Source organism: Folsomia candida, unplaced genomic scaffold (genome assembly GCF_002217175.1).
Source record: "Folsomia candida strain VU population unplaced genomic scaffold, ASM221717v1 Fcan01_Sc019, whole genome shotgun sequence".
NCBI lineage: Eukaryota > Metazoa > Arthropoda > Collembola > Entomobryomorpha > Isotomidae > Folsomia > Folsomia candida.
This window is the reverse complement of record NW_019091211.1, coordinates 3,092,739-3,111,317: the sequence shown is the minus strand read 5'-3', so window position 1 is coordinate 3,111,317 and position 18,579 is coordinate 3,092,739. Positions and strand designations below refer to the sequence as shown.

The 18,579-nt window shown below is 38.3% G+C and overlaps 2 protein-coding genes and 1 long non-coding RNA gene across 4 annotated transcripts; 1 reads left to right on the top strand and 2 right to left on the bottom strand.

Moving 5' to 3' along the window:
* Positions 1 to 475: 475 nt before the first annotated feature.
* LOC118438263 lies at positions 476 to 1,541 on the top strand. The gene is made up of 4 exons (XR_004836680.1): positions 476 to 565; positions 646 to 702; positions 788 to 964; positions 1,035 to 1,541. It is a non-coding gene; the product is annotated as an uncharacterized LOC118438263 (long non-coding RNA).
* A 3,759-nt stretch (positions 1,542 to 5,300) lies between these two features.
* On the bottom strand, positions 5,301 to 6,701 carry LOC118438271. The gene is made up of 2 exons (XM_035858204.1): positions 6,640 to 6,701; positions 5,301 to 6,563 (listed from the first exon to the last, which is right to left on the bottom strand). Exons 1-2 carry the CDS (start codon positions 6,664 to 6,666, stop codon positions 6,225 to 6,227), a joined length of 366 nt encoding a protein of 121 aa, XP_035714097.1. The 5' UTR covers positions 6,667 to 6,701; the 3' UTR covers positions 5,301 to 6,224.
* Positions 6,702 to 13,763: 7,062 nt separating this feature from the next.
* On the bottom strand, positions 13,764 to 17,218 carry LOC118438348. 2 transcript variants are annotated; one of them, XM_035858336.1, is made up of 5 exons: positions 16,970 to 17,218; positions 16,002 to 16,382; positions 15,357 to 15,536; positions 15,031 to 15,268; positions 13,764 to 14,631 (listed from the first exon to the last, which is right to left on the bottom strand). In XM_035858336.1, exons 2-5 carry the CDS (start codon positions 16,117 to 16,119, stop codon positions 14,358 to 14,360), a joined length of 810 nt encoding a protein of 269 aa, XP_035714229.1. In that variant the 5' UTR covers positions 16,120 to 16,382; positions 16,970 to 17,218; the 3' UTR covers positions 13,764 to 14,357. The 2 variants fall into 2 exon arrangements, with proteins under 2 accessions (XP_035714229.1, XP_035714228.1); XM_035858335.1 differs by having other exon boundaries at positions 15,031 to 15,271; positions 16,970 to 17,213.
* Between the last annotated feature and the right edge of the window lie 1,361 nt (positions 17,219 to 18,579).

Here is an 18,579-nt window from a genome sequence, read left to right as displayed (position 1 = left end):
ATTTAAAGTTTGAGTTAGGGAACAGTCTGGGCATCCTAGTGAGCGAGTTGACTTTTTCTCCTCGCCACTTACCAGTAATGTAAATGATTTTTGTCACTAAGACTTCTAATTTGCAGCTAATACAAAATGGATTGATTTCGTTTTGGTGGCAATAAATTCCCAAGTTTGTGCTTTACAATTGCCATGTTGCATAAATTCCATAATAAATCTCGGTGAAAAGTATTGGACTGAAACATGATATGAGTCCATGTTTCATTTCAATACTTTTCTCTGAGATTTATTATGGAATTTATGCAACATGGTAATTGCAAAGCACAAATTCAGGAATTTATTGCCACCAAAATGAAATAAATCCATTTTGTATTAGCTGCAAATTAGAAGTTTTACTGACAAAAATAGGGAATTATCGTGTCCATCTTGCCCCACTCAAATATTGAGACACGGGGGAACTGAACATAATAATAATGTGTTCAGCTTCAAAAGTTTGCTCATCTGGAAATCTCAAGAAATCTCATCTGGAGTGATTTCGAATAAATTTATGCAAGTCTTGCAAGTTCGTATGGAGGTAAGATTTTTTACGACTTGATGTATTATAATTTCATAGCATAACTTTCAATCCGGCTGACAATTTGTAATATTTTACAGACAGACACGCAAGTCCACGTAAAGTCCATCTTTCTGCGTTACCTGGATACTACAAAGGTACTTTTTGGAAATATAAATACACTACTTGATTTGGTTTATATGTAAACAATACAAGTTCAACTACATTTGGTCTTATCACTAGGATCTGCATTAGTTCCGGACAATAGTTACACGGACAAATAAGATTTGACACGTGTGAATAATTGCATTGTCAATTTCATCTCGGAATAAGTTGGTTATCGAGATTCCGATCGAGAGCTGGGTTTTGGACGATTCGGACACCGAGTTGATGAAGCTGGTCCCCTTGTTGGTCAAGCTGGTACGTTTCGTCGTCTCTAATTTTTATCCCATTTTGAAAATTTGAGTAATGTTATGGTTGTATTTTTCAGAATTAAGACCTTCGCCCTCCTACATTCGACAGTTCTAAGACGCAGACTTCTACTTTTAGAAGACGTATGTGTTGGAATTAGACTATTCTCATTTGTGTGTCAAAGTGAAGCAGCGAATTCTTACCGTTTTAGTACAACCGATTCTTTCAATACGTAATCAATTGAACAACGATGCTTTTATTTGTATTGGTTCTCTGCTAATCATTGGGTTTAGCCACAAGCAGCGAATTGTAAACCAAGAAATGCAAAAGAAGGCTTGGCTGGATGCCCAAATTCAACGTCACAAATTTATGAATAGGATAAGTTTTTGAATTATGGAAATTTATCTCAGTTTTTAAGCTTGTCTAGTTAGAATTTTAGCTTGGAAATAGTAACGTACAGAAATTAAAGTTAACTTTTGCTAGCTAATTAAATGACATGAAATTTATTAAGATAATTACTTTTGACTACAGAATTTTCCCGAAAAACAATTTTACACAATAATTCGTTTATCAGGTCACAAAAATCGCGGAATCTTATTTGCAAATAAACTCGATATTTTACAGATGGATTCCAATATTAGCTCACACAATCACATAAATTTATACAAGGATTCAAATTAAACAACATTTACAGATGCATTCAAACTAAATACAATCATACAATTTTACAGAAGGATTTCTAACTAAACACAATCATACAATTTTATATAAACACAATCATACAATTTACAGAAGGATTCAAATTAAACAAAGTTTACAGAGGGATTAAAATGTAAGTCACAATTTTACAGAAGGATTCCTAAATAAACACACAATCAGACAATTTTACAGAAGGATTCCGAAACAATATCACAAACACACAATGGGCCGCATATCAAAAGCAAATATTCAACGTATGAAAAATATAAAACGGGCGACATTATTGAGGACACTGCAATCCACGCCAATTCCGGATACCTCAGAGGCTACCAGAGAGCCCCCAGCCTTGCAACTTGAATTTGTCGATGCACAGGAAATGGAGCCGACGTGATAATATTGAACTCTCCCCCCCTGCAAGTACTAGGTCTCAACAATTGACACCAACTCGTTGCTTACCATTCATACGTGGTAAGAGACTTTTTCGAAGTTCGACATCCTTCTATTCAGAGTCACAAGTGTCTCCAAAAACTTTGGAAGTGAATAGGAGTTGCTTGGGAAAAGCGAGGACATATGGAAGAAGCTCTGAAATTGTACAAGATCCTGAAATTCCAAATCTAGCGACAGAACCTGTAGCAAAATTGCCAGAGGGAAGAAGACTCTTCACCATGACATCTCTTGAGAATATGATGGAAATGGCTGCAGATCACGCTCGAGTTTGTAACCGTCCTAAGTGGAGAATTGTTAGTGAGAACAGAAAAGGCTTTTTGACAACCCTATCCGCGTTATGTATTCGATGCAAATCTACAATTGCCTTCGACAACGACGACGGCGCGAAATGCTTAGCTGTAAATACAGCTTCTGCATGGGCAGGGAATACCACTGGAGCAGGGTATACAATACTCAAACACATTTTCACCGCCATGGACGTACCCACCATTGCCTTCAATTCTTATATCGAACATGACAAGAAATTGGCGGAGCAAATTAAAAACTCTTGGACACTGGTTGAGAATGGCCAAGAAGAAAAAGGATTAGCCATAGAACTAGGGCAGGTTGATTCGGATGGTACTCCTTGGACATGGGTTTATGGAGACGGTCAGTGGAGTAAACGGTCCTACAATCATGTCGGACTAGCACTTTCCGGGTCAGCAGTTATTATAGGTGGTCTTTCTAGGAAGCCCTTATTCATTGGCGTTAGAAATAAATCGTGCATTATCTGTAGTAGGAACGGGAACAAAGTTCACGACGGTTGTTTCAAAAACTTCAAAGGCTCAGCTTCTGAAATGGAAACTAGTATCATTCGCGAGGGATTCGCAAACAGTATTGAGCAACATGGACTTCGTTATAAGAAATACATTGGTGATGGAGATTCAAGTGTCCATGTTGCTATCAAAGATGTGTATATCACGGAATCGTACTTCACCACTGTCGAAAAAATCACCTGCAGCATTCACGGACCAAGAGCGATGTCTCGTAGTTTGTATGGACTTGCTGCCCTAAGCGCTCCAGCGCACAACTATCCTGTGCAATATCGACAGGCGCTAAAAGAAAGAATTCACTTGTTCGGGAAATTTGCAAAATATATGATTGGAAATCATATGGAAAAAGCGCCCGTCACGAACTCCACCTCCTTGGCCAAGGATTTACGAGCCCTTCATTATCATATATTTGAGGATCATTCGAAATGTTCGACACATGTCTGTGACGATGGCAAAATAATTGTTCCCATGAAGTACCGCAAGCCTACAAACATTGCCTCAAATTCTCCGAAATTAAAGAAGGTTCCCGACGGAATTCAAGGACACCGATTCTGGACAGCGATTTCGGACATTGTCAATCGGTTTGCGGATCTCTCACCCTCACTAATGCAGAATAAGAATACTAACATTGCTGAATTATTTCAAGCTCATGTAAACAAATTTCTGCAAGGAAGACGGACAAATGTGGTCATGCGGGGCTCCTACAATAAGAAAGTGATGGAAGCAGGATTCTCGTTCCTATACGGGACAACCTGGTACGTCGAGCTGTATCGATCAGTTTTCGATGAAAATCCATCAGACCTTTGGATTCAAGAAAGGTCAAAGGAACTTAAAAAAACCGAGAACAGAAAGTCAAAGCCTCGAAAGAAGCGACTTCGCGTGGCCTTCTGCACTTCAGCCCCACTTCCCCCGTTTTTTAGTCGGAAACAGAAAATAAATGGTGACAAGGACTACGGTCTCTATGCTGAGCGAGACGATATGTCCCCGGATTTGTTACAGGAAAAACTGAACGATTTTATACTGCAAAAAAGCGTATCGTCCCGAGAAGAGCAATGGAACATTCATCTTGAAACCATTGGACAACATTCTAACCCACGTTATAAAGATCGTCGTAAGGGAATGCTAACAGCCAGCATTGCCGGCAAACTTCTAGGGCTGAAAGATTCGACTTCAAACGTGGGGACATTGGATGGGTTACTCTACCCTGACGATATTTCAAATAAGCCACCAATAGTTTGGGGACACACAAACGAGTCGAAAGCCCGAAGCTTGTACCAACAGCGATTAAAATGGGAAGATAACGATAGAGAAGTGGAAGTGTCAGATGCAGGACTATTCGTATGTTTGGAATTTGGAGTTCTCGGGGCGAGTCCTGATGGGATCGTGTATGACCATGGGGAGGAAGGAATTGTCGAAATTAAATGTCCCTACACTGAAAGATATGGCCTGCCCGGTGAAGTCGCAAAAAGAAAAACCAATGCCTTTCTGGAAGAATATGAGGAGAATGGTACGAAACATTACCGTCTCCGGAAGTCATCCCATTACTACGACCAGGCAGTCATGCAGCTCCACATCACAAGGCGGATATTTTGCGATCTGGTCGTATGGACGCAAGGGCCGATGACAAGAAATGAACTGACAGGCGAAGATTGTCCCATCACTAAAGAAGGACATTTGATCCGTATTCGTATTTACAGGGATGGCGAGACTCAGAAGAGATGGGACAAAATTCGCCTAAAGTTGACTCGATTTTTCTTGGAGGATTATGGGCCAGAACTCGTCGATTCACGGATCGATCGGAACATGGGTTATCGTCAGCCCTTGTACAGGAAACAAAAGATTGACGAATTGGCAGATAAGAAGACCAATTCGCAGCCACCAAGAATGCCAAGGAAAAGAAAATGTGATTCGAAACAACAAGTTGCAAAATCTCAGCAACCGTCAACTTCCAAACGTGCTTTCAATATTCAATAATGAAATAAACCATGGTAAACGCACATAAAAAGTATCTTTAGTCTTATTTCATCCCATTCATGCCTATAACAACGCGGGAACACTCAATTTCACTATATTTCATGCATTGATTCAATTTCAGTAAAAATCTCATTTTGCCCCGACCACACCCCCTGGGTGTGAGGGAGATTATCCGATTGGCCCATAAAATCGTATGCATAATGCCGCAAACCGATTTAGATTATCTCTATTCTCTCCCGCGTTATCCTGCTAACAAACAGACAGACAGACAGACAGACAAAGTCTTGGCATAAAGTAGTAGAAGCTACCTCATAATTTTTTTATTCTCTCACAAACTCAAAATTTTGAAAATTGTATTGGAAAGGGTGAGATTATTGCTTCTTTAAATAAATAAATACATTTAAAATACTAACTATTTTTTATCGTGTTTTTATTTCAAATATGATTTTATTTTATTTCGTCATCAACGATTGAAATATTTGGAAACTAAATCCAATTGATGCGCGATCAGCATATCTCGATCCATCTGAAGCTGTGCGGGGTTACGGGGAACATGGAGGATAACTTCCTCCGGCATGCTCCTCGATGATCCAGTTTTTGATGTTTTCAAAGCTCTTTTCATTCGTGATGTCGTAGACGAGCATGATCCCCATCGCGTCGTGGTAGTAGGCGGTGGTGATGTACATACAGTCGCCTCCTGTCGCCGAGTAGGGAGTTGGGAGGGAGTCGGGAGCAAAGCGGGGCGAGAATTGCGATGGGGAGGTGGGAAACGTAGGGGGTAGGCTGTTGTGGTCTTATTTTGCCAGTAGGCAACCCTCATAGCACGACCCGCGATCCGATAACCGTTTAAATGTTCCAGGGATCTCTTCGCATCTTCTGCGTCGTAATTATTTTTACCTGACGATAACTGTCACAGATTGCATCCAACTTCACCTCGACGACGGAATCCTTGATTTGGGTCAGCATGCCGGTCACCTCGGTCAAATTCAAGGCACCCCGTGCATTATATAATGAAATCTTAATAAATTTAAATTCAAAAACCTTGATGCTTTTGCACCCTTTCAGATCCGGGTAGAAATTAGCCTGGATTTTCAAGACGGTCAAGTTGGGTGCGGAATCAAGCCAAATTTGGAGGAAGGGTCGAATCGCAAGATGACTGCGGGAACTACAACGCGTGGAATACTCATAGTGAAACTGGAAAGAGGTCAAGGTTGATTGAACGGCTAGTTTTTTCAGAACCGGAAATTCCTTGCCCCACGACTTGACCATATTGATGTGGAGAGAAACGTGGCGAAGGTTTGTGGATTCCAGCTTCCGGAACCCTTTGAGAAATCCGGTCATATGCTTCTTCCGGTTGAGGCGAACCTGCAGTTCTTGCGTGAATTGTTGAGCAACCTCGGGCATGACCTTGGTGATAACTTTAGTTCACGCATCTTGGTGGGGATGGACGGGTGGAAATGAGAAGAATCCGAGTGGATACGGAGTCGTCGGATCAAATTTTCAGCCACGGCGGCCGGTCGGGATAAATTGGTCCCGTCGTAGCGGAAGAGTTTGTTGGCCTTAAGAAATGTCCGCTTTCCTAACACGGTCGCACTGACGTCGCTCCATTCGCGGCAGACGAAACGAACTTGCTTCAATTCGGGGATGGAGAGCCGGGCGAAAACTAAGTCGAGAACCTGGGGAAAATTTGATTATAATGAAAAAATCTTAAAAGTATTAAATTATATTAAAAAGTGGAGATCAACTTCTTACCACAGGATTCAGCAGAGGGTTGGACATGCCGATATTTTTATCCCCCTTGTCGTCAGCGGCTTTAATCACTAGAATAATAGGTGTCGTCCAGTTTAAGTTCTAAAATTGGCAAAAGATAAAATCAGATTGATTTAATACCCAACGTTGCAAAACCTTTTGATGAGCAGGGCGACTGCGGCGAGGACAGTTTTGACTCCATCCTGTATAAATTATGAATTATGATTAAAATTTGTAGAGTAATGAAATGTTTCATTACTTTCTACCTTTTTAAAAAGGTAGAAAGTTGAAATAACTTTTCCCTGTACGGTGCAGGCTGCACCATAGATTAAAACGATAACCAACTTGTAATCAACCACGTTTTCCTTTAAGTATTTACTTACCTTTCGAATTAGATTTATAAGCGAAAGATTTGCGAAAGGAAGACAAGATGACCAGGGAGGAACGAAAACCAAAAACGACAAGTTGCAAATGCGCACGTTATTTAAACTTCCCTCTGCATTTTTCTCACTGAGGATGAGTTATGTCATGAAGTAAGGGCCCGTTCATATATTACGTCAACAAGAGAGGGGGGGAGGGGGTCTGACCACCAATGATATCGTGCCTATCTTGCCCATGTTAAAGGGGGTAGGGGAGGTCTGAAAATCCGATTTTTTTGATGACGTAATATATGAACGGGCCCTAACGTCCTATACAGTGTATTTATTAATTCTTCGGTTTTAAACTTCCACCATTTTGGTAGCACATTTTTATGGACCGGTATAATTTTAATTACAAGAAACTTAAATACAGATACACTTAAATCAATTTCATAGATTTAGTTAGGTTAGTGTAATTATGTTGTAAAATTATATTCGAGTACTTGTCAGACATGCTTCTCACGGATCTTCTTAAAACCAGCACTAAAAAATCATTGAACTGGAAAAAAACAACGACACTTGGGCACTTCTGCGAATTCACGGAATGGAGAAGGTTTTAAGTTGGCAAAAACTCGCATGTTCACCATGCGAAACTAATCCTAAGTATACGGAGTTCACCTCTCCGCGTCCCGATTTTCTCCTGAAGTTCTTCTCTTCGCCAGGTTAGCGGTTTTCAACTTCATGCAAAATTACATTTATTCATTTCCTAACCAAGTTCTTAACGGATTTTTCAACGATTTTCCGAACGATTTTTCATCGTTAGATTTTAAATATTTTTTAGCACATTTAAAATATTTAGATTCATTTAACTTCTTAAAGGAAAAATCCTTTACAAATTGGTTCAGAATAGTTGATTTTGTTGTGTCTCTATCACATTGCGTGTTATTATTCTTAAACCTAATTATTATATTCGTATGTGTGATAAGGACGAACATTACACAATGACATACTTTTTTGTCATGAAAGTCTTAGAAAAAACGCTGTGCGAAAGAAGAAAAAAATAGAATGCACTATTCTCAAACAGTTTTTATGAGCTTTTCACTGGTAAGAAGTTAATTGAATCTGAATCTAAATATTTTAAACATTATTTAAAAGTGCTAAAATTTTTTCAAATCCAACGATGAAAAATCGTTCGGAAAATCTATAAAAATCGTATGAAAATTTGGTTGGAAAATAGATAATTAAATACTTCTAGATGGTGAAAACCGATGACCTGGCGAAGAGAAGACCAGGAGCAAACGGAACGTGGAGAGGTGACCTCCGTATAGTTCTCGAATTCTACAGAAGTGCTCAAGTGTCATACCAACTGTAGTTTGTATTTAGTTCCTCAATACCTAGTAGACTTATGCTAGCTGTAAGTAGCTCTTAACGGCGAAACCACTGGAGATAATCAAGATCCGATAAGTGCATTGGATTCCCCGTACGATTTTACGTAAATACCACATGTCCGTTTTTAATTACTTGGAAAGCATATCAGCAGGGAACATCTTGAAAGGACACGGCCGGCGATAATTTTTGACAAAAAAATGCGAAGAAAAATAGTGAATATGAAAAATGTGATAGGAATCGAACGTGCACTTCAATTTTGTCTAACGCACAATAGAAACGTTCATGGGGACAGTATATACTAAAAACAGTCGAAGACCGATTTTTTGAAAACCTCCAAGGACCACACCCATCGTTAAGGGCTGAAGGCTATAATCCGAAAAAATTCTCGAAATTCCAACGGAAAATAGCCTTACAGCTGACATTGTAGACGCACATTATCCAACGAGCTCAAACTGAACCTTAGACTTAAGGCTTTGAAACGTAGCACTTACCGCATGCTGATTATCCCTCAAAAGAAAACAGGGTTAAAGAAATGCAGGGCTCTCTTTAAGCGGTACGCTAAAAAAGAGTAAAGAAAATTCTCGCTCCAGATGAGCAGATTTTAAATGTGAAGGATTTTTTAAACAAACAAAATGACTTCGTCTACGCAAAATAGGTCAAAGATATCCCTCAATATAGAAAGAAGGTCGAACGTTCCCATTATCCATGTTTTGTCACGATTTTTGCAGATGAGAGATGATTAGGGGTAATTTCTCCTCATTTTGTCGAAACGGGGGGAACGTGAAAGAAAAAAAATCTTTGAAATACGTTTTTGAGTCCGGGGTACATCCCATAAATGAGATCCAAGCCAATGCAGTCGACTGGACCTCGCTACAGGACTCAGTACCAGTGAATAGTGCAAAAAATGAGTGAAGGGTGGCTAAAAAACCAAATTCCGAACATTATCTCCGCTCGGGAATTGTCATGCTCCTTGTTGGATTTGAATCTCTGAACTGTGAAAAACGGTCAAAATTAGGGACAAAGGTGTGTTCTAAACCTCACAGAAGTCTGAAAGCTTTAAAAAACTCTTTGACCACGAAATGGAACAATTTGTCCACCGATTCCGGGCGTGCTGCAATCGAGGGCTGTAGGCCGCGTCTTCAGCTCTGCATCAATGTTGGGGGAGGAAATTTCGGAAACCAAAAATTGTTTTCTACTTAAAAATTAACTGGCTTTCCATTAAAATTTACTAGAAATCTGTAACACAAAAACTGCTGAAGCTACAGCGCTTCATTTCACTTACAGTTACCGAGGGCCACCCTGTATATTGATTTTTAGATACTATAAATCTTCGTTTTTAAAAAACAGTCGGAGATGACAGATTTCAAAATCACCATTTGAATACACAGAAAAGGCCCAGGTTGAGAGACAATAATTTAAGTTATAGGCCTGCATATGTAAATAGCGCGTTAGATATATGTACACATCGCCGAAAAGGTCCACCTCGTAAAGTTAAAAGCCCTATTTAAATGTATGATATTTTTCAAAAAAGTGCCCACCCTGGAAAAAATCCGTGGCTGCGCCTATGCGAGTACTGTCCCTTGGTGTCCAGGGCTGAAAATCAGTACCAGTACGTGTGCTGACGCTCGTTCGACACCATTAATAAAAATTTCAATTAATACCTGTGTGACTTTACCAGAGTTCTAACTGTGCAAGTTCTTTAAGGTTTACCACATAGACTGAGCTAAGCTCAGTCTAAAGCTCAGTGAGCTTTAGACGTGGAATGATTCATATTTATGAAAGTAGCCATTTAAAAATTACGTAAGGCAAAACTCGTATTTTTTCGATCCCCGCATCTCGACGCTTGTTGACTAACCTTCATGTAACGCAGCCCAAAAACGATTTGATCGACATTTTTTAGAACACATTAAAAAAACGTTAACGGATACCTGAAGATGTTCATGAGCACTTATCTATTATGTATTTGAAAACATTTTAAAATATAAATACCACAAATATAGGTATACATACATATTATTTAATGATCACGTTAAAAATACAAATATGTTAGTATCGTATACAAAATCTATTCTATGCCGGTCGTGACTGGTAGAGTTTGTTGAAGAAATTAATAAATCTAACAGAGTAGGAAATACGTAACAAAGAATGATTACAATCATTTGCAAATGAAGAGAGTTTTTGAAACATGTAGGTATAATTAATTGCATATAATTTAAATAGCGAGAACGACACGAATTACGATACCCAAGATTAATCATGAGCTACTTCGATGCTGATTGGAGCATTTCTGGCTTCAAAGATGGCTTGCATCTCTTGAATAAATTCGGGATCCGCCCCCCACAAAAATGAGTCTTGCCGCATTTTGACCATCTGAAATCCGCCGCTGTACCGAATAAAATCATCGACATGGGCAGTAAAGTCAGCCTTGTTCGGATGGAAGCAAAATTTAGCTGTTTTAACGCCTGTAATAAAAATATGGATTTTTCCTGTAATTTATGTACCTAGCTTATTTACACCTGTTGACATACATACATGTTTACAGCGTACTCACGACAACGGCTTATTTCGCATCGAAGCTCATTTACGAAAATTGTGAAGACAGAAGGATTCGCAAAATATGACTTCGCAACTAAGTGTATTTCATAGTTATCAATGTTTATGTTTATAAAAGTTTACTTTTTTTATAACTTCGCAAGTCTGCTAAAAATTCTATTTTGATGTTGTTTCAATGAATTTCTGCAATTTATCATGCCTGTTGCGCATGAGTTTGCGAAATAATTTTAGGAAATAAGAATCCCACGGATTTCCAGCAAAAGGTTTGCGAAATCTCGTAAGACTTCGCAAGTTATGCTATGCTCAATTTGCGAGATATTGCGAAGTGAGTACGCTCATATTTACAGAATTTGCTAAAATTCCTACCGTTCCAGGTCGCCATGCTCCTAAGTGCCGCCAAAATGGTCTGACCCGGAGGGTCGATTACTCGTACGAATGAGAGGTTCGCCTTCTCGAAATTCCAGCCTTTGAAGGGTTCCATGAACTTGGTGAATTGCTCAATCTGAACCAGGCCGACATACCAGGCAGTAAAATCGAATCGTTTCACATTTGGGAAAACTTGGACCAACGTTTCTGAAAATTTTTCATATTCGCAAGGGAACTGTATTGTCACGGCTACAGACTGAATTCTTGGTGTCGTCGCCACGAATTTTGTTGAACGAGTGACAACCCGGGTACTTGAAAGGATTTGTCCAGCGTGAGATGTTTGAGGTTTGGGAGGTGGGTTTCGTCCAAGCAATTTTGAATTTGATAAATATCTGCGGCAAAGAGGGTCACCACATTTGGCATGACGGGAAGGTCAAGCATCTGTAATAACGAAATGATCATCACCAATCAGCCCAATTATTTAAAGACTTAATTGTTCTTTAAAGGTACACCTAGTACTCGGCGTGTGTTTTCATTAATACTCTTCGGTCGAATGTTTTCTCATTTTTTTTATTGTATTTTGTAACACATCATTTACAAAAATTGACAACTACCCGAGTTTTGAATTAAAAATCTCAAAGGAACCAGCCTGCAAGGATATTTTGCCATATTATTATGAATTACTCGGAGGCCGAGTTTCATTCGGTACTCGGCAAGAGAACATTCTCGGTTTAACTATTTATCGTTAGTCACATGACGCAGTCGAGTTTTTTCCTTTCGGTGTAGGTCTACCCCTTATTAATTATGTTTACCTCATTATGCTGATTGACTTCTTCTACTCTAAATTAAGTTCAAAAAGTAAAGAAATAAGCGATTTTTTCGTTTAAAGTATTTACCTACCTTTTTAGTTCGAAGTAGATAAGTCAAAGATTTGCAAATGGAGATCAAAAATATGGAAGGAACGAAAAGAAGACAAATTGCAAATCCGCAGGTCACACGTTATTTAAACTTCGCTCCGGTCTCCATTGTTCTCACTGGGCATATGTATATGAATAATGAATGAATGTGAATATCGAATTACATGTAAATTCATTTACTTGCCTAAAGAAATCATAATATTTTGTGGTAGGCTTGCCCTAACGTTTGTGGTGCAATTGGTGCAAATTGTCACAATTCTTTTTTTTAATCGACAGGCAATTATCAACTCTTTGGTAAAATTAAGACTTAAGTTTTGTAAGGGAGAGAGTATTATTATTATTTTATTTTATGGAAAAGTTGTTTTTGGGGTAAAGTGAGTTGCCATGAGAATGCTCTTGGCTCGCAGCGTAAAACTGCGAGCTCGAGCAAAAATCAGCCAGTTCGTGGTTGGATTCGGTCGAGAGAGGACCTGCGGATTCGAGCTGCTGCCGTGCTGAAGAAGAGATTCCAGCGACAACAGCAGCAGAAATTATTAGGAAGAAAAGGTCAAAGGGTATGTTTTAGGGCACTGCAGAGGCATCTTTGCAGGTAATGTGCTGATAGAGGCATCTCTCCAGCACCTCAAAGTTTCTTATTTGGTCACGAGAAGTGACAATTGTATGTATTTGGTCAAGTTAGTTATTTTTCTCTCTCCCTCCAAGTTATTGAAGTCTGGTGGGAATAAATTGTGGGGCTTTTGTCAATTGTAAATCTATGTCGTGGTGTCATATTTATTATAGTGTAAAGAGTTGTGGGTGATTATCTCATCATAATTTAGCAGTAAGAACCTGGGAATTGCATTGGATATGCAAATTGTGTCGTAATTAAGGTCGGGAAGGCTTAATTCGTCACAGTTTGTGGGTTATTTCACTTCCACAGCATCGCATGCAAAATCATGGAACATTTTTAAATTTATGCTAAAGAGTAGAGAGCAACAAGTTGAAACACTATCTGACCCTTGTTACCCAACTTACGACCCCTGTGTCGACGTGTTCTCCGTCCTCTTCCGCGACTCACAACCACTTTCCCCTGAAGATGATGATGACCGTGATGATGATGGTGATCGTGATGATGATGGTGACCGTGATGGATGACTGGATGCCAATATGAAACCAAGGGAGTGGATTTGAAGTAAATCCGGAGGAGGAGAGCCAGATATGTTTGTCCAGGAGCGTTTATTCACACACTGACTCGAATATGCCAAATACATTACAATTTATGTGGCGAGCACTCCGTGTCCATGGGATGCGGGGCTCTGCTCGTAACTCTATAATCTACTCGAAGATGGTGCGGGTGCTCCCGTCACAAAGTTAAACTAGATGTGATTCCACAGCAATGGTAACAAATTTATTAGCGAGTAAATTTAACTTTTACGGAAGTGTTCCCAAAAGATATGGGTATTCTCTGGTAAAGTACCTTACTCAAGGTTTCCATGCTTAACTTGCGCCATAATTAGGATTAGAATTTAATTTAGATCTAATTTCTAATTTAAATTTACTTTAAGTCATAGTCATACATAATTTATGGGAAGAATGAGAGTAAATGTGTATTTACCGTTACATGTACATACATATTTAGATATATGAATATGTATAATTGTGCATATTTATATGTGCTTACATGCACATATGGACCTCCCGAATTTGTTGGAGTACAGAGTTTCTTCACAGAATGCTTTGTTATCATTTTACATAAATGGTTACTAATGCGACATCAAGCTAAATATTTTATCTTATTTTTATAAGTTTAATTAGTCATGATTATTTTATTAATAACAGGATCCAAGAATTCCATACTCTATAATTTGTTAATAGTAAATATGGTAAATATAGTGCAAAATTCAAATGTATCTACCGTAATTAGTTACATTTATAACACTACGTATTGATGATCTGATCCTGAGACAAGAAAACTTGAATGAGACGCATTTTCCAGTAATTTAATTAAATCAATCCTTAGTACATGCATATGCAAATCTGCAAAGATGCAAAATCTGAACAGTTCATCATTTAAAAAATTGTACACGTCTAAAATATTTCTGAAAACTTTGTAGAATTAATATTTGCAAATTCGCTCCCGTATGTAAATACTTTACCATTACTTCGCAGACTTTTTACAGGAAGCCACGTGTCCCTCGAACTCCACACGTGCTACCGATTCATAACAAATTAGACAAACCCGCTTCTCACACTGGACATAATGTTCCGCTAAATGTTCTTCTTGCATGAAAGATTGTTGACAGAACGAATTTGGACATTTATGCGGAAAATCCTTGGCGGTAATGGTGAAGCCGGTGGAGTCCTGGTTCTTGGGTTTGTACGTGTTCTTCCGGTACTTCTTTCTAATCTCGCAGATATTTGAGCGAATATGACTGTGGGGGAATTAAACATTTGGTAAAATTTAAAAAATTGTAACTGGAAATGGCGCATATCACACTCTTAAAAATGATGCCACCCTTTTGAAAAGTAAAGGCATTCTGAATTTGATGTGGAGTAAACTATACTTAATCCAACGCAAACCTTATTTTTACTCAAATTACCCTGGATTTAGTATAGTTAACTTAATATCGAGTTCAGATTGCTGTTACTGTTGTAAAAGGGGCCGTTCAAAAATTATATACCTAGAAAATCGCGATATTTAGACCCCCATCTCCCCTTTAACATGTATGACATAGCCCCTGAACCCCCTCCCCTCCGTTTCGCATTACATAATTTATAATTTATGAACAGCCGTAAAGGATCATGTAATTTTTTGTATGGAAAATCCTTACCGTTGAAGAAACGCTTGTGACCTGAACATTTCATTGCAACGGGTACATGGACGAGGAGGTTTTTTAATTTGTCCGACAATTTTGAACTTTTTGTTGGTAAGGCAGCCAAGCGGAGGTGATTTGGTTTGCGGTCTTTTAGCGGATTTTGGTCTTTGCTGGTACACATCGTGGGAGAAGCGTTGAGGCGTTTTATTTTCGGAGCGTAACCTTCTAGATTGGCGTACCGGCTCGGTATTACCTGCTAAATCAGGAGTCGAGTAAAAATTCATATGCATGTTTTTCTTATGAATTAGTGGATTTTTACTGATTTATTTTTGGTTTATTACCAGTTTGTACTTCGTGTTTCTCAGTGTTGAGCGAGCTTGCAGAAATATCACCACTTGAGGCGACATTTTTTTCAGAGTTCAAGCCATCGTCGCCGACCTGATGCACTTTTAATTTCTTGAAGTGTTCCAGTGACGAGGATACGTCGACTATTGAAGCCATTTGGACGGATGATGGGTGACCTTTTAAAAAAGTGACGTTAAGGTCTCATATTTAGAATGACAAGTTAAATCTAAGGGATAGATTTTGAATCTCAATCTACCCCTAAGCTATTTCTTTAAATGCAAATTTCTAGAATTATATCAATTTTATGAGTCACTAACTTTCATGCAACTTCTGATGATTTAATATCTAGTTCATTTTTTGTACTGCAAAACCTTGAACTTTTGAAATTTTCGAAATAACGTGAAAAATGGCAACTAAATAAAATAATTTTCTAAAATTTAAGCTTTTTTAGTACCTAAATTTTACTTTGCATAACTGTATCAAAATTTGCGTTTATCTCAAAAGACATGAAACGCTTAGAAATTCATTAAACAGGGGTAGAGTGAGATTAAAAAGTTATGGAGTAATGCCACTTCAAGTTAATTAAAGTACTAAAATTTGGTTGGATCAAACATCGTATAATTAATTAAATATGTAAATACCTCGATCACTTGTCCCATCTTCGCCTCCTCCCATGGAATCCGTCACTTTTTTAACAATTTCATTAATCTGTCGAATAACCGATATCATTTCCTTATGCAGATGCCAGACTTCGTCCATCGCATCGTTGCACGTGCCACAAGTCGTGTCACTCTCGACGTTGTACTTATTCAAAGTGAAACTGTTGTCCGAGTTGACCACCAACAGTTTTAGAAGTTCGGCCTGCTCCTTTCGTAACTCTTGCTTTTTCTGTGGATTTTTCGGTTTTCGGTGTTTCGCACACAAAGCAGTTTTTCAATACGGGTTTTTCAGAGTAGATGGGTAACAATTCTTCAATTTTGGGGTCAATGATGAGTCGGACGACAGGATAAAGGGATGCCATGCTGCAAAGGAATTAAAGTTAAATTCCTAAATACACTCTTATAAATCCAGTATTAAAATAATACCAAGCAGTACTCATGCATATACGACTCTACCAAAGTGGTAAACATTGGTAATATAGTGTAGTAAATTACTACTGGGAATAGGTCGGTATTAAATTTTTACCATATCAGTAGCATATTTTTATCGACCGGTATAATTTTACTAGCAAGCGGCAGCAACTTTAATACCAAGAAATGAATACATATTTACCTACACGACTAGGGGTCGTTCATAAATTATGCAACGTAAGAGAGGGAAGTCTACACATGGCTCCAATGATATTTATGTGACATACACATGCTAAACGGAGTAAGTGACCTAGAAAATCGCGATGGTTTTTGCAAATTTATGAACGGTCCCCCATACCAGATTTCTAACAGTGCACCTGTTCAATTATTAAGGGCGATACAATCCATGTATTTACATATTTAGCATATATGTACATAGATATTTGCTAGTGTTGTCAGTTTGATAATTTTGGTTATCGCATCAATTTTGATACGACGACATAAGGTTATAAATTAAATAGTTTTGAGGATAAACTTACCTGATTTCGGTTTTGTCGTGAAGTTACAAAATATGCTAAATTTATTTCGAATAATAATTCCCAACCAGGCACTTGGAATTTAGTAAATACGTGACTTTAATTGAGACAGGTTTCCCCAGGTTACACTGCGACTACTTCCCATGAGCGACTTGGATGATATGCACGTGACAACAAACTGACGCTGAAGGTTTACACAAAATGTGACACGATACCTATTTTTATGTAGGGAATGTCATATATTACGGTGTCAAAAAGGTGGGTGGCTAGGTTTTGGTAGCCCATCTCACTCCTGTTGAGCTTAACATGAGTGGATGGGTACGTGAGCCTCACGACGTGAGGGATGGGTAGATGGTCTAAAAATCGGCTATTTTTGATAACCCGATATAAATATGCAGACGTCGGATATGAATGACCGATAAAACCTCAAAATATGAATGAAAAATGACCGTAAAAATCCGCCAAATATGACTATAAAAATGACTTTATTTTTTAAATTTTTGGCTTAATTTGTTGATATATTTTCTTGTAATGCTCAATTTTGATCAATTAAACAAGTTCTGGGGTGATTTAATTCATTCGCAATGAATTAAATCACCTTATGCGAAAGTGAACGTAAATTTCTGAAGTTTCTCACAATGACTCATTTTGAGAAAACTGAATTTTTTGTTATTTTCTGTCGATTTGGTTGCCAAATCTTAGAATTTGGCCAAAGATGATAAAATGAACGAAAAAACCCCGAAATATGATCGGGAATATGAATATGTCCCAAAACCCGAAAATATGACTAATATGAGAAAATATGCTTTGACCTACGTGACCTACTAGTGACCATAAACATTCTCAGAAAGTTTGGCGACTGTAGGTCAATAAATGGAAAAAGTCATTTTTCATTCATATCCGACGTATGTAAATATGTACGTTCCCATACACTTCTCCCCACTCTGATTCCTGGAAACAAGGTCCAGTCTTGGATCACGTATGCATATTTATTAAGGGTCCAGTAGACTTTTAAGAGGTGTATTTTTACCAATAACCTTTTTATCCTTTTTTAACCCTTTTTAAACCCTGAGAACTTGACTTAAATATTTATATTTTCTACTCTTAGGACTAACAAGTCCATTCTAAAGTTAATCCGTATTTGAGTACAAGTATGTACTTGGAATGTTATATTTAATTAACAGTTTGGAGCCTTACTGTACTTATATCGGATTCTCCTCTTCAAACTGGTCACACAGCTACACAGAGGCGTTCCTTGGATTGGGACGGCCTGGAGCACATATTGAGTCCGGCCTTTTCAAAAATGGTGTAAAATATCTAGTCATTAAGACATTGTATGTGTCTTGCTTCAAAGTGTGTCGTAAAATTAAGTGCCATCTAGCCATCCTTAGATATCCATATTTCAAACCGCGCAGTAAATTTGACATGACAAAAATGTTTGAAAATTTGAATTTTGGCAAATTTGAATTTCCTTAGCAATGATTGTAATTACACTTTGTAACGCAGCTCATTAAGTCAGAATTTGTTGTGATAATTCCGCTGTCTGGGCCCCTTAGGATCAGTACTGGAACCTTAAAAACGGTACCGAGGGAGATCCATAGTTTAACGTTCAG